The sequence below is a fragment of the Entelurus aequoreus genome, linkage group LG20 (genome assembly GCF_033978785.1).
Source record: "Entelurus aequoreus isolate RoL-2023_Sb linkage group LG20, RoL_Eaeq_v1.1, whole genome shotgun sequence".
Lineage (NCBI taxonomy): Eukaryota > Metazoa > Chordata > Actinopteri > Syngnathiformes > Syngnathidae > Entelurus > Entelurus aequoreus.
In genome coordinates, this window is record NC_084750.1 from 12441664 (window position 1) to 12458574 (window position 16911).

The window sequence follows — 16911 nt, forward strand, 5'->3', positions numbered from 1 at the left end:
ATATTCATATTTATACCATCTATTTAGGTACTAATATTCATATTAATATCATCTATTCAGCTACTAATATTCATATTTATACCATCTATTTAGGTACTAATATTCATATTTATATCATCTATTCAGTTACTAATATTCATATTTATATCATCTATGCATATTCAGCTACTAATATTCATATTTACATAATCTATTCAGGTACTAATATTCATATTTATATCATCTATTTAGGTACTAATATTCATATTTATATCATCTATGCATATTCAGCTACTAATATTCATATTTATATCATCTATTTAGGTACTAATATTCATATTTATATCATCTACGCATATTCAGCTACTAATATTCATATTTATATCATCTATGCATATTCAGCTACTAATATTCATATTTATATCCTCTATGCATATTCAGGTACTACAATTCATATGTTTTATTATCTACATTGTATTCATATATAAGTATTTCATGTACCTGTATAATTATGGACAAACATTAAACATATTCAGGTACTACTATTCAAATTGTATTCATACTACTTTTTATATCTTCACTGTAATGTTCTTTCTTAAAAAGGCAGCAAAATAAAAGTTAACTGGATAGAAGAACTGATTATAGATTATAGATTATAGATTATATACAGTGCATCTGTAATATAGATGATAGAGTACATCTATGTACTGTATAATGTCTATAACATAGATGTAGTGTATAGTATTTTTAATATACTGAATATGTAGTGTGTAGATATAATACATAAATCATATTACATAGTACACACAAGGTACTAAGATATAGTCCGAAAGAACAAGTACTGAATATTGTCCAATGGTATGTAGTACTGTAGTAAGTAATGGTAATACTGAATATTGTCCAATGGTATGTAGTACTGTAGTAAGTAATGGTAATACTGAATATTGTCCAATGGTATGTAGTACTGTAGTAAGTAATGGTAATACTGAATATTGTCCAATGGTATGTAGTACTGTAGTACGTAATGGTAATACTGAATATTGTCCAATGGTATGTAGTACTGTAGTAAGTAGTGGTAATACTGAATATTGTCCAATGGTATGTAGTACTGTAGTAAGTAATGGTAATACTGAATATTGTCCAATGGTATGTAGTACTGTAGTAAGTAATGGTAAGTACTGAATATTGTCCCATGGTATGTAGTACTGTAGTAAGTAGTGGTAATACTGAATATTGTCCAATGGTATGTAGTACTGTAGTAAGTAATGGTAATACTGAATATTGTCCAATGGTATGTAATACTGTAGTAAGTAATGGTAATACTGAATATTGTCCAATGGTATGTAGTACTGTAGTAAGTAATGGTAATACTGAAAATTGTCCAATGGTATGTAGTACTGTAGTAAGTAATGGTAATACTGAATATTGTCCAATGGTATGTAGTACTGTAGTAAGTAATGGTAATACTGAAAATTGTCCAATGGTATGTAGTACTGTAGTAAGTAATGGTAATACTGAATATTGTCCAATGGTATGTAGTACTGTAGTAAGTAATGGTAATACTGAATATTGTCCAATGGTATGTAGTACTGTAGTACGTAATGGTAATACTGAATATTGTCCAATGGTATGTAGTACTGTAGTACGTAATGGTAATACTGAATATTGTCCAATAGTATGTAGTACTGTAGTAAGTAATGGTAATACTGAATATTGTCCAATGGTATGTAGTACTTTAGTAAGTAATGGTAATACTGAATATTGTCCAATGGTATGTAGTACTGTAGTATGTGATGGTAATACTGAATATTGTCCAATGGTATGTAGTACTGTAGTAAGTAATGGTAATACTGAATATTGTCCAATGGTATGTAGTACTGTAGTAAGTAATGGTAATACTGAATATTGTCCAATGGTATGTAGTACTTTAGTAAGTAATGGTAATACTGAATATTGTCCAATGGTATGTAGTACTGTAGTATGTGATAGTAATACTGAATATTGTCCAATGGTATGTAGTACTGTAGTAAGTAATGTTAATACTGAATATTGTCCAATGGTATGTAGTACTGTAGTAAGTAATGGTAAGTACTGAATATTGTCCAATGGTATGTAGTACTGTAGTAAGTAATGGTAATACTGAATATTGTCCAATGGTATGTAGTACTGTAGTAAGTAATGGTAAGTACTGAATATTGTCCAATGGTATGTAGTACTGTAGTAAGTAATGGTAATACTGAATATTGTCCAATGGTATGTAGTACTGTAGTAAGTAATGGTAAGTACTGAATATTGTCCAATGGTATGTAGTACTGTAGTAAGTAATGGTAATACTGAATATTTTCCAATGGTATGTAGTACTGTAGTTAGTAATGGTAAGTACTGAATATTGTCCAATGGTATGTAGTACTGTAGTAAGTAATGGTAATACTGAATATTGTCCAATGGTATGTAGTACTGTAGTAAGTAATGGTAATACTGAATATTGTCCAATGGTATGTAGTACTGTAGTACGTAATGGTAATACTGAATATTGTCCAATGGTATGTAGTACTGTAGTAAGTAATGGTAATACTGAATATTGTCCAATGGTATGTAGTACTGTAGTAAGTAATGGTAATACTGAATATTGTCCAATGGTATGTAGTACTGTAGTGAGTAATGGTAATACTGAATATTGTCCAATGGTATGTAGTACTGTAGTACGTAATGGTAATACTGAATATTGTCCCATGGTATGTAGTACTGTAGTACGTAATGGTAATACTGAATATTGTCCAATGGTATGTAGTACTGTAGTAAGTAATGGTAATACTGAATATTGTCCAATGGTATGTAGTACTGTAGTAAGTAATGGTAATACTGAATATTGTCCAATGGTATGTAGTACTGTAGTAAGTAATGGTAAGTACTGAATATTGTCCAATGGTATGTAGTACTGTAGTACGTGATGGTAATACTGAATATTGTCCAATGGTATGTAGTACTATAGTAAGTAATGGTAATACTGAATATTGTCCAATGGTATGTAGTACTGTAGTAAGTAATGGTAATACTGAATATTGTCCAATGGTATGTAGTACTGTAGTACGTGATGATAATACTGAATATTGTCCAATGGTATGTAGTACTGTAGTAAGTAATGGTAATACTGAATATTGTCCAATGGTATGTAGTACTGTAGTAAGTAATGGTAATACTGACTATTGTCCAATGGTATGTAGTACTTTAGTAAGTAATGGTAATATTGAATATTGTCCAATGGTATGTAGTACTGTAGTAAGTAATGGTAATACTGAATATTGTCCAATGGTATGTAGTACTGTAGTAAGTAATGGTAAGTACTGAATATTGTCCAATGGTATGTAGTACTGTAGTAAGTAATGGTAATACTGAATATTGTCCAATGGTATGTAGTACTGTAGTAAGTAATGGTAATACTGAATATTGTCCAATGGTATGTAGTACTGTAGTAAGTAATGGTAATACTGAATATTGTCCAATGGTATGTAGTACTGTAGTAAGTAATGGTAATACTGAATATTGTCCAGTGGTATGTAGTACTGTAGTACGTGATGGTAATACTGAATATTGTCCAATGGTATGTAGTACTGTAGTAAGTAATGGTAATACTGAATATTGTCCAGTGGTATATAGTACTGTAGTAAGTAATGGTAATACTGAATATTGTCCAATGGTATGTAGTACTGTAGTACGCAATGGTAATATTGAATATTGTCCAATGGTATGTAGTACTGTAGTACGTGATGGTAATACTGTATAATACTGAATATTTTCCAATCGTATGTAGTACGTGATGGTAATACTGTATAATACTGCATATTTGTCAATGTTGATGTAGTACATGAAGGTAGTACTGAATAGAAGTCTTCTAATACTGCATATTTGTCGATGTTGATGTAGTACATGATGGTAGTACTGAATAGAAGTCTTCTAATACTGCATATTTGTCAATGTTGATGTAGTACATGATGGTAGTACTGAATAGAAGTCTTCTAATACTGCATATTTTCCAATGTTGATGTAGTACATGATGGTAGTACTGAATAGAAGTCGTCTAATACTGCATATTTGTCAATGTTGATGTAGTACATGATGGTAGTACTGAATAGAAGTCTTCTAATACTGCATATTTTCCAATGTTGATGTAGTACATGATGGTAGTACTGAATAGAGTCGTCTAATACTGCATATTTGTCAATGTTGATGTAGTACATGATGGTAGTACTGAATAGAAGTCTTCTAATACTGCATATTTTCCAATGTTGATGTAGTACATGATGGTAGTACTGACTAGAAGTCTTCTAATACTGCATATTTTCCAATGTTGATGTAGTACATGATGGTAGTACTGAATAGAAGTCTTCTAATACTGCATATTTTCCAATGTTGATGTAGTACATGATGGTAGTACTGAATAGAAGTCTTCTAATACTGCATATTTGTCAATGTTGATGTAGTACATGATGGTAGTACTGACTAGAAGTCTTCTAATACTGCATATTTGTCAATGTTGATGTAGTACATGATGGTAGTACTGAATAGAAGTCTTCTAATACTGCATATTTTCCAATGTTGATGTAGTACATGATGGTAGTACTGAATAGAAGTCTTCTAATACTGCATATTTGTCAATGTTGATGTAGTACATGATGGTAGTACTGAATAGAAGTCTTCTAATACTGCATATTTGTCAATGTTGATGTAGTACATGATGGTAGTACTGAATAGAAGTCTTCTAATACTGCATATTTGTCAATGTTGATGTAGTACATGATGGTAGTACTGAATAGAAGTCTTCTAATACTGCATATTTGTCAATGTTGATGTAGTACATGATGGTAGTACTGAATAGAAGTCTTCTAATACTGCATATTTGTCAATGTTGATGTAGTACATGATGGTAGTACTGACTAGAAGTCTTCGAATACTGCATATTTGTCAATGTTGATGTAGTACATGATGGTAGTACTGAATAGAAGTCTTCTAATACTGCATATTTGTCAATGTTGATGTAGTACATGATGGTAGTACTGACTAGAATTCTTCTAATACTGCATATTTGTCAATGTTGATGTAGTACATGATGGTAGTACTGAATAGAAGTCTTCTAATACTGCATATTTGTCAATGTTGATGTAGTACATGATGGTAGTACTGAATAGAAGTCTTCTAATACTGCATATTTGTCAATGTTGATGTAGTACATGATGGTAGTACTGACTAGAAGTCTTCTAATACTGCATATTTGTCAATGTTGATGTAGTACATGATGGTAGTACTGAATAGAAGTCTTCTAATACTGCATATTTGTCAATGTTGATGTAGTACATGATGGTAGTACTGAATAGAAGTCTTCTAATACTGCATATTTTCCAATGTTGATGTAGTACATGATGGTAGTACTGAATAGAAGTCTTCTAATACTGCATATTTTCCAATGTTGATGTAGTACATGATGGTAGTACTGAATAGAATTCTTCTAATACTGCATATTTTCCAATGTTGATGTAGTACATGATGGTAGTACTGAATAGAAGTCTTCTAATACTGCATATTTGTCAATGTTGATGTAGTACATGATGGTAGTACTGAATAGAAGTCTTCTAATACTGCATATTTGTCAATGTTGATGTAGTACATGCTGGTAGTACTGCAAAGAAGTCTTCTAATACTGCATATTTGTCAATGTTGATGTAGTACATGATGGTAGTACTGAATAGAAGTCTTCTAATACTGCATATTTGTCAATGTTGATGTAGTACATGATGGTAGTACTGAATAGAAGTCTTCTAATACTGCATATTTGTCAATGTTGATGTAGTACATGATGGTAGTACTGAATAGAAGTCTTCTAATACTGCATATTTGTCAATGTTGATGTAGTACATGATGGTAGTACTGAATAGAAGTCTTCTAATACTGCATATTTGTCAATGTTGATGTAGTACATGATGGTAGTACTGAATAGAAGTCTTCTAATACTGCATATTTGTCAATGTTGATGTAGTACATGATGGTAGTACTGAATAGAAGTCTTCTAATACTGCATATTTGTCAATGTTGATGTAGTACATGATGGTAGTACTGAATAGAAGTCTTCTAATACTGCATATTTGTCAATGTTGATGTAGTACATGATGGTAGTACTGAATAGAAGTCTTCTAATACTGCATATTTGTCAATGTTGATGTAGTACATGCTGGTAGTACTGCAAAGAAGTCTTCTAATACTGCATATTTGTCAATGTTGATGTAGTACATGATGGTAGTACTGAATAGAAGTCTTCTAATACTGCATATTTGTCAATGTTGATGTAGTACATGATGGTAGTACTGAATAGAAGTCTTCTAATACTGCATATTTGTCAATGTTGATGTAGTACATGATGGTAGTACTGAATAAAAGTCTTCTAATACTGCATATTTGTCAATGTTGATGTAGTACATGATGGTAGTACTGAATAGAAGTCTTCTAATACTGCATATTTTCCAATGTTGATGTAGTACATGATGGTAGTACTGACTAGAAGTCTTCTAATACTGCATATTTGTCAATGTTGATGTAGTACATGATGGTAGTACTGAATAGAAGTCTTCTAATACTGCATATTTGTCAATGTTGATGTAGTACATGATGGTAGTACTGAATAGAAGTCTTCTAATACTGCATATTTGTCAATGTTGATGTAGTACATGCTGGTAGTACTGCAAAGAAGTCTTCTAATACTGCATATTTGTCAATGTTGATGTAGTACATGATGGTAGTACTGAATAGAAGTCTTCTAATACTGCATATTTGTCAATGTTGATGTAGTACATGATGGTAGTACTGAATAGAAGTCTTCTAATACTGCATATTTGTCAATGTTGATGTAGTACATGATGGTAGTACTGAATAGAAGTCTTCTAATACTGCATATTTGTCAATGTTGATGTAGTACATGATGGTAGTACTGAATAGAAGTCTTCTAATACTGCATATTTGTCCATGTTGATGTAGTACATGATGGTAGTACTGAATAGAAGTCTTCTAATACTGCATATTTGTCAATGTTGATGTAGTACATGATGGTAGTACTGAATAGAAGTCTTCTAATACTGCATATTTGTCAATGTTGATGTAGTACATGATGGTAGTACTGAATAGAAGTCTTCTAATACTGCATATTTGTCAATGTTGATGTAGTACATGATGGTAGTACTGAATAGAAGTCTTCTAATACTGCATATTTGTCAATGTTGATGTAGTACATGATGGTAGTACTGAATAGAAGTCTTCTAATACTGCATATTTGTCAATGTTGATGTAGTACATGATGGTAGTACTGAATAGAAGTCTTCTAATACTGCATATTTGTCAATGTTGATGTAGTACTTGAAGTAGTACTGAATACTGCATATTTTGACATGAAGGTCACGTTTGACTTTGTCAGCTGGAACGCCGCCAAGCTGCAGCTAAAGACGCACTCGCACTCAAGCCATCTGCAAATGAATTAGCCAACAATAAATCAGTGTCCCCCTCCTCCCCCCCTCAATATATCGCAGACTATCAGACTAATGCATGCTGGGAAACTATTGATATTCAACCACTTTGACCACACAATGTTTGAAAAAGGGGAAAAGGAGCAGGATGGAATAAGCTCTGCTTCTTCCTACTCCTCTTTGGACATGTGGGATGTACAAATACTCAATTATAGAAGTAAAATGTGCTCAAGTACATGCAATATTACACCGACTCTGTTCATATATTACATGTACAGTAATATTTATATGTAAAATGTGCTCAATTACATGCAATACTACACCAATTCTGTTCATATATTACATGTACAGTAATATTTACTAGAAGTAAAATGTGCTCAATTACATGCATTATTACACCGACTCTGTTCATATATTACATGTACAGTCATATTTACGAGAAGTAAAATGTGCTCAATTACATGCAATATTACATCAACTCTGTTCCTATATTACATGTACAGTCATATTTACGAGAAGTAAAATGTGCTCAATTACATGCAATATTACATCAACTCTGTTCATATATTACATGTACAGTAATATTTACGAGAAGTAAAATGTGCTCAATTACATGCATTATTACACCGACTCTGTTCATATTTTACATGTACAGTAATATTTATATGTAAAATGTGCTCAATTACATGCAATATTACATCAACTCTGTTCATATATTACATGTACAGTAATATTTATATGTAAAATGTGCTCAATTACATGCAATATTACACCAACTCTGTTCATATATTACATGTACAGTAATATTTATATGTAAAATGTGCTCAATTACATGCAATATTACATCAACTCTGTTCATATATTACATGTACAGTAATATTTATATGTAAAATGTGCTCAATTACATGCAATATTACATCAACTCTGTTCATATATTACATGTACAGTAATATTTACGAGGAGTAAAATGTGCTCAATTACATGCAATATTACACCAACTCTGTTCATATATTACATGTACAGTAATATTTATATGTAAAATGTGCTCAATTACATGCAATATTACACCAACTCTGTTCATATATTACATGTACAGTAATATTTATGATAATTAAAATGTGCTCAATTACATGCAATATTACACCGACTGTTCATATATTACATGTACAGTAATATTTACAAGAAGTAAAATGTGTTCAAGTACATACAATATTACATGAATTATGTTCATATATTACATGTACAGTAATATTTACAAGAAGTAAAATGTGTTCAAGTACATACAATATTACATGAATTATGTTCATATATTACATGTACAGTAATATTTACGAGGAGTAAAATGTGCTCAATTATATGCAATATTACACCAACTCTGTTCCTATATTACATGTACAGTAATATTTACAAGAAGTAAAATGTGCTCAATTACATGCAATATTACATCAACTCTGTTCATATATTACATGTACAGTAATATTTATATGTAAAATGTGCTCAATTACATGCAATTTTACACCAACTCTGTTCATATATTACATGTACAGTAATATTTACAAGAAGTAAAATGTGTTCAAGTACATACAATATTACATGAATTCTGTTCATATATTACATGTACAGTAATATTTACAAGAAGTAAAATGTGCTCAATTACATGCAATATTACACCAACTCTGTTCATATATTACATGTACAGTAATATTTACGAGTAAAATGTGCTCAATTACATGCAATATTACACCAAATCTGTTCATATATTACATGTACAGTAATATTTACAAGAAGTAAAATGTGCTCAATTACATGCAATATTACACCAATTCTGTTCATATATTACATGTACAGTAATATTTACAATAAGTAAAATGTGCTCAATTACATGCAATATTACACCAATTCTGTTCATATATTACATGTACAGTAATATTTACGAGGAGTAAAATGTGCTCAAGTACATGCAATATTACACCAACTCTGTTCATATATTACATGTACAGTAATATTTATATGTAAAATGTGCTCAATTCTATGCAATATTACACCAACTCTGTTCATATATTACATGTACAGTAATATTTACGAGGAGTAAAATGTGCTCAATTCTATGCAATATTACACCAACTCTGTTCATATATTACATGTACAGTAATATTTACGAGGAGTAAAATGTGCTCAATTACATGCAATATTACACCAACTCTGTTCATATATTACATGTACAGTAATATTTATATGTAAAATGTGCTCAATTACATGCAATATTACACCAATTCTGTTCATATATTACATGTACAGTAATATTTACGAGGAATAAAATGTGCTCAATTACATGCAATATTACACCAACTCTGTTCATATATTACATGTACAGTAATATTTATATGTAAAATGTGCTCAATTACATGCAATATTACACCAATTCTGTTCATATATTACATGTACAGTAATATTTACGAGGAGTAAAATGTGCTCAATTACATGCAATATTACACCAACTCTGTTCATATATTACATGTACAGTAATATTTACAAGAAGTAAAATGTGCTCAATTACATGCAATATTACACCAATTCTGTTCATATATTACATGTACAGTAATATTTACGTGACGTAAAATGTGCTCAATTACATGCAATATTACACCAACTATGTTCATATTTTACATGTACAGTCATATTTACGAGAAGTAAAATGTGCTCAATTACATGCAATATTACATCAACTCTGTTCATATATTACATGTACAGTAATATTTATATGTAAAATGTGCTCAATTACATGCAATATTACACCAACTCTGTTCATATATTACATGTACAGTAATATTTACGAGGAGTAAAATGTGTTTTTTAAATTACATGCAATATTTCACCAACTCTGTTCATATATTACATGTACAGTAATATTAATATGTAAAATGTGCTCAATTACATGCAATATTACACCAACTCTGTTCATATATTACATGTACAGTAATATTTATATGTAAAATGTGCTCAATTACATGCAATATTACACCAACTCTGTTCATATATTACATGTACAGTAATATTTACGAGGAGTAAAATGTGTTTTTTAAATTACATGCAATATTTCACCAACTCTGTTCATATATTACATGTACAGTAATATTAATATGTAAAATGTGCTCAATTACATGCAATATTACACCGACTCTGTTCATATATTACATGTACAGTAATATTTACGAGGAGTAAAATGTGCTCAATTACATGCAATATTACACCAACTCTGTTCATATATTACTCTCCTCCCTCTTCATGCAACAATGTGGTCTTCATCCAACAGCACGGCTGGTCCTCCAGAGACCCCTTCAGGGAGATCCTTCTGAGGATGACCAGAAAGCCGCGACCGCATCAGTTTGTTGGCCTGATGGGCAAACGCTCCATGGGTAATATACTTTATAACTCATAATTTCAACAATAACACAACTATTACTCTCCTCCCAAACGCTCCATGGGTAACATACTTTATAACTCATCATTTCAACAATAACACAACTATTACTCTCCTCCCAAACGCTCCATAGGTAACGTACTTTATAACTAATCATTTCAACAATAACACAACTATTACTCTCCTCCCAAACGCTCCATGGGTAATATACTTTATAACTCATCATTTCAACAATAACACAACTATTACTCTCCTCCCAAACGCTCCATGGGTAATGTACTTTATAACTCATCATTTCAACAATAACACAACTATTACTCTCCTCCCAAACGCTCCATGGGTAACATACTTTATAACTCATCATTTCAACAATAACACAACTATTACTCTCCTCCCAAACGCTCCATGGGTAACATACTTTATAACTCATCATTTCAACAATAACACAACTATTACTCTCCTCCCAAACGCTCCATGGGTAATATACTTTATAACTCTCATCATTTCAACAATAACACAACTATTACTCTCCTCCCAAACGCTCCATGGGTAACGTACTTTATAACTCATCATTTCAACAATAACACAACTATTACTCTCCTCCCAAACGCTCCATGGGTAATATACTTTATAACTCATCATTTCAACAATAACACAACTATTACTCTCCTCCCAAACGCTCCATGGGTAACATACTTTATAACTCATCATTTCAACAATAACACAACTATTACTCTCCTCCCAAACGCTCCATGGGTAATATACTTTATAACTCTCATCATTTCAACAATAACACAACTATTACTCTCCTCCCAAACGCTCCATGGGTAACGTACTTTATAACTCATCATTTCAACAATAACACAACTATTACTCTCCTCCCAAACGCTCCATGGGTAACATACTTTATAACTCATCATTTCAACAATAACACAACTATTACTCTCCTCCCAAACGCTCCATGGGTAATATACTTTATAACTCATCATTTCAACAATAACACAACTATTACTCTCCTCCCAAACGCTCCATGGGTAATATACTTTATAACTCATCATTTCAACAATAACACAACTATTACTCTCCTCCCAAACGCTCCATGGGTAATATACTTTATAACTCATCATTTCAACAATAACACAACTGTTACTCTCCTCCCAAACGCTCCATGGGTAATATACTTTATACCTCATCATTTCAACAATAACACAACTATTACTCTCCTCCCAAACGCTCCATGGGTAATATACTTTATAACTCATCATTTCAACAATAACACAACTATTACTCTCCTCCCAAACGCTCCATGGGTAACATACTTTATAACTCATCATTTCAACAATAACACAACTATTACTCTCCTCCCAAACGCTCCATGGGTAACATACTTTATAACTCATCATTTCAACAATAACACAACTATTACTCTCCTCCCAAACGCTCCATAGGTAACGTACTTTATAACTAATCATTTCAACAATAACACAACTATTACTCTCCTCCCAAACGCTCCATGGGTAATATACTTTATAACTCATCATTTCAACAATAACACAACTATTACTCTCCTCCCAAACGCTCCATGGGTAATGTACTTTATAACTCATCATTTCAACAATAACACAACTATTACTCTCCTCCCAAACGCTCCATGGGTAACATACTTTATAACTCATCATTTCAACAATAACACAACTATTACTCTCCTCCCAAACGCTCCATGGGTAACATACTTTATAACTCATCATTTCAACAATAACACAACTATTACTCTCCTCCCAAACGCTCCATGGGTAATATACTTTATAACTCTCATCATTTCAACAATAACACAACTATTACTCTCCTCCCAAACGCTCCATGGGTAACGTACTTTATAACTCATCATTTCAACAATAACACAACTATTACTCTCCTCCCAAACGCTCCATGGGTAATATACTTTATAACTCATCATTTCAACAATAACACAACTATTACTCTCCTCCCAAACGCTCCATGGGTAACATACTTTATAACTCATCATTTCAACAATAACACAACTATTACTCTCCTCCCAAACGCTCCATGGGTAATATACTTTATAACTCTCATCATTTCAACAATAACACAACTATTACTCTCCTCCCAAACGCTCCATGGGTAACGTACTTTATAACTCATCATTTCAACAATAACACAACTATTACTCTCCTCCCAAACGCTCCATGGGTAACATACTTTATAACTCATCATTTCAACAATAACACAACTATTACTCTCCTCCCAAACGCTCCATGGGTAATATACTTTATAACTCATCATTTCAACAATAACACAACTATTACTCTCCTCCCAAACGCTCCATGGGTAATATACTTTATAACTCATCATTTCAACAATAACACAACTATTACTCTCCTCCCAAACGCTCCATGGGTAATATACTTTATAACTCATCATTTCAACAATAACACAACTGTTACTCTCCTCCCAAACGCTCCATGGGTAATATACTTTATACCTCATCATTTCAACAATAACACAACTATTACTCTCCTCCCAAACGCTCCATGGGTAATATACTTTATAACTCATCATTTCAACAATAACACAACTATTACTCTCCTCCCAAACGCTCCATGGGTAACATACTTTATAACTCATCATTTCAACAATAACACAACTATTACTCTCCTCCCAAACGCTCCATGGGTAACATACTTTATAACTCATCATTTCAACAATAACACAACTATTACTCTCCTCCCAAACGCTCCATGGGTAATATACTTTGTAACTCATCATTTCAACAATAACACAACTATTACTCTCCTCCCAAACGCTCCATGGGTAATATACTTTATAACTCATCATTTCAACAATAACACAACTATTACTCTCCTCCCAAACGCTCCATGGGTAATATACTTTATACCTCATCATTTCAACAATAACACAACTATTACTCTCCTCCCAAACGCTCCATGGGTAATATACTTTATAACTCATCATTTCAACAATAACACAACTATTACTCTCCTCCCAAACGCTCCATGGGTAACATACTTTATAACTCATCATTTCAACAATAACACAACTATTACTCTCCTCCCAAACGCTCCATGGGTAACATACTTTATAACTCATCATTTCAACAATAACACAACTATTACTCTCCTCCCAAACGCTCCATAGGTAACGTACTTTATAACTAATCATTTCAACAATAACACAACTATTACTCTCCTCCCAAACGCTCCATGGGTAATATACTTTATAACTCATCATTTCAACAATAACACAACTATTACTCTCCTCCCAAACGCTCCATGGGTAATGTACTTTATAACTCATCATTTCAACAATAACACAACTATTACTCTCCTCCCAAACGCTCCATGGGTAACATACTTTATAACTCATCATTTCAACAATAACACAACTATTACTCTCCTCCCAAACGCTCCATGGGTAACATACTTTATAACTCATCATTTCAACAATAACACAACTATTACTCTCCTCCCAAACGCTCCATGGGTAATATACTTTATAACTCTCATCATTTCAACAATAACACAACTATTACTCTCCTCCCAAACGCTCCATGGGTAACGTACTTTATAACTCATCATTTCAACAATAACACAACTATTACTCTCCTCCCAAACGCTCCATGGGTAATATACTTTATAACTCATCATTTCAACAATAACACAACTATTACTCTCCTCCCAAACGCTCCATGGGTAACGTACTTTATAACTCATCATTTCAACAATAACACAACTATTACTCTCCTCCCAAACGCTCCATGGGTAACATACTTTATAACTCATCATTTCAACAATAACACAACTATTACTCTCCTCCCAAACGCTCCATGGGTAATATACTTTATAACTCTCATCATTTCAACAATAACACAACTATTACTCTCCTCCCAAACGCTCCATGGGTAACGTACTTTATAACTCATCATTTCAACAATAACACAACTATTACTCTCCTCCCAAACGCTCCATGGGTAACATACTTTATAACTCATCATTTCAACAATAACACAACTATTACTCTCCTCCCAAACGCTCCATGGGTAATATACTTTATAACTCATCATTTCAACAATAACACAACTATTACTCTCCTCCCAAACGCTCCATGGGTAATATACTTTATAACTCATCATTTCAACAATAACACAACTATTACTCTCCTCCCAAACGCTCCATGGGTAATATACTTTATAACTCATCATTTCAACAATAACACAACTATTACTCTCCTCCCAAACGCTCCATGGGTAATATACTTTATACCTCATCATTTCAACAATAACACAACTATTACTCTCCTCCCAAACGCTCCATGGGTAATATACTTTATAACTCATCATTTCAACAATAACACAACTATTACTCTCCTCCCAAACGCTCCATGGGTAACATACTTTATAACTCATCATTTCAACAATAACACAACTATTACTCTCCTCCCAAACGCTCCATGGGTAACATACTTTATAACTCATCATTTCAACAATAACACAACTATTACTCTCCTCCCAAACGCTCCATGGGTAATATACTTTGTAACTCATCATTTCAACAATAACACAACTATTACTCTCCTCCCAAACGCTCCATGGGTAATATACTTTATAACTCATCATTTCAACAATAACACAACTATTACTCTCCTCCCAAACGCTCCATGGGTAATATACTTTATACCTCATCATTTCAACAATAACACAACTATTACTCTCCTCCCAAACGCTCCATGGGTAATATACTTTATAACTCATCATTTCAACAATAACACAACTATTACTCTCCTCCCAAACGCTCCATGGGTAACATACTTTATAACTCATCATTTCAACAATAACACAACTATTACTCTCCTCCCAAACGCTCCATGGGTAACATACTTTATAACTCATCATTTCAACAATAACACAACTATTACTCTCCTCCCAAACGCTCCATGGGTAACATACTTTATAACTCATCATTTCAACAATAACACAACTATTACTCTCCTCCCAAACGCTCCATGGGTAACATACTTTATAACTCATCATTTCAACAATAACACAACTATTACTCTCCTCCCAAACGCTCCATGGGTAACATACTTTATAACTCATCATTTCAACAATAACACAACTATTACTCTCCTCCCAAACGCTCCATGGGTAATATACTTTATAACTCATCATTTCAACAATAACACAACTATTACTCTCCTCCCAAACGCTCCATGGGTAATATACTTTATAACTCATCATTTCAACAATAACACAACTATTACTCTCCTCCCAAACGCTCCATGGGTAATATACTTTATACCTCATCATTTCAACAATAACACAACTATTACTCTCCTCCCAAACGCTCCATGGGTAATATACTTTATAACTCATCATTTCAACAATAACACAACTATTACTCCCCTCCCAAACGCTCCATGGGTAACATACTTTATAACTCATCATTTCAACAATAACACAACTATTACTCTCCTCCCAAACGCTCCATGGGTAATATACTTTATAACTCATCATTTCAACAATAACACAACTATTACTCTCCTCCCAAACGCTCCATGGGTAATATACTTTGTAACTCATCATTTCAACAATAACACAACTATTACTCTCCTCCCAAACGCTCCATGGGTAATATACTTTATAACTCATCATTTCAACAATAACACAACTATTACTCTCCTCCCAAACGCTCCATGGGTAATGTACTTTATAACTCTCATCATTTCAACAATAACACAACTATTACTCTCCTCCCAAACGCTCCATGGGTAACGTACTTTATAACTCATCATTTCAACAATAACACAACTATTACTCTCCTCCCAAACGCTCCATGGGTAATATACTTTATAACTCATCATTTCAACAATAACACAACTATTACTCTCCTCCCAAACGCTCCATGGGTAACATACTTTATAACTCATCATTTCAACAATAACACAACTATTACTCTCCTCCCAAACGCT

The 16911-nt window shown here is 32.6% G+C and overlaps 1 protein-coding gene across 1 annotated transcript in view; it reads left to right on the top strand.

Moving 5' to 3' along the window:
* Positions 1-16911, top strand: part of LOC133635579 (protachykinin-like) — a 33195-nt gene that overhangs the window by 1927 nt on the left and 14357 nt on the right. The window contains exon 2 of the mRNA XM_062028797.1: positions 10798-10900. Within this exon, the coding sequence (XP_061884781.1) occupies positions 10798-10900 (103 nt within the window). The remainder of the gene's footprint in view (positions 1-10797; positions 10901-16911) is intronic.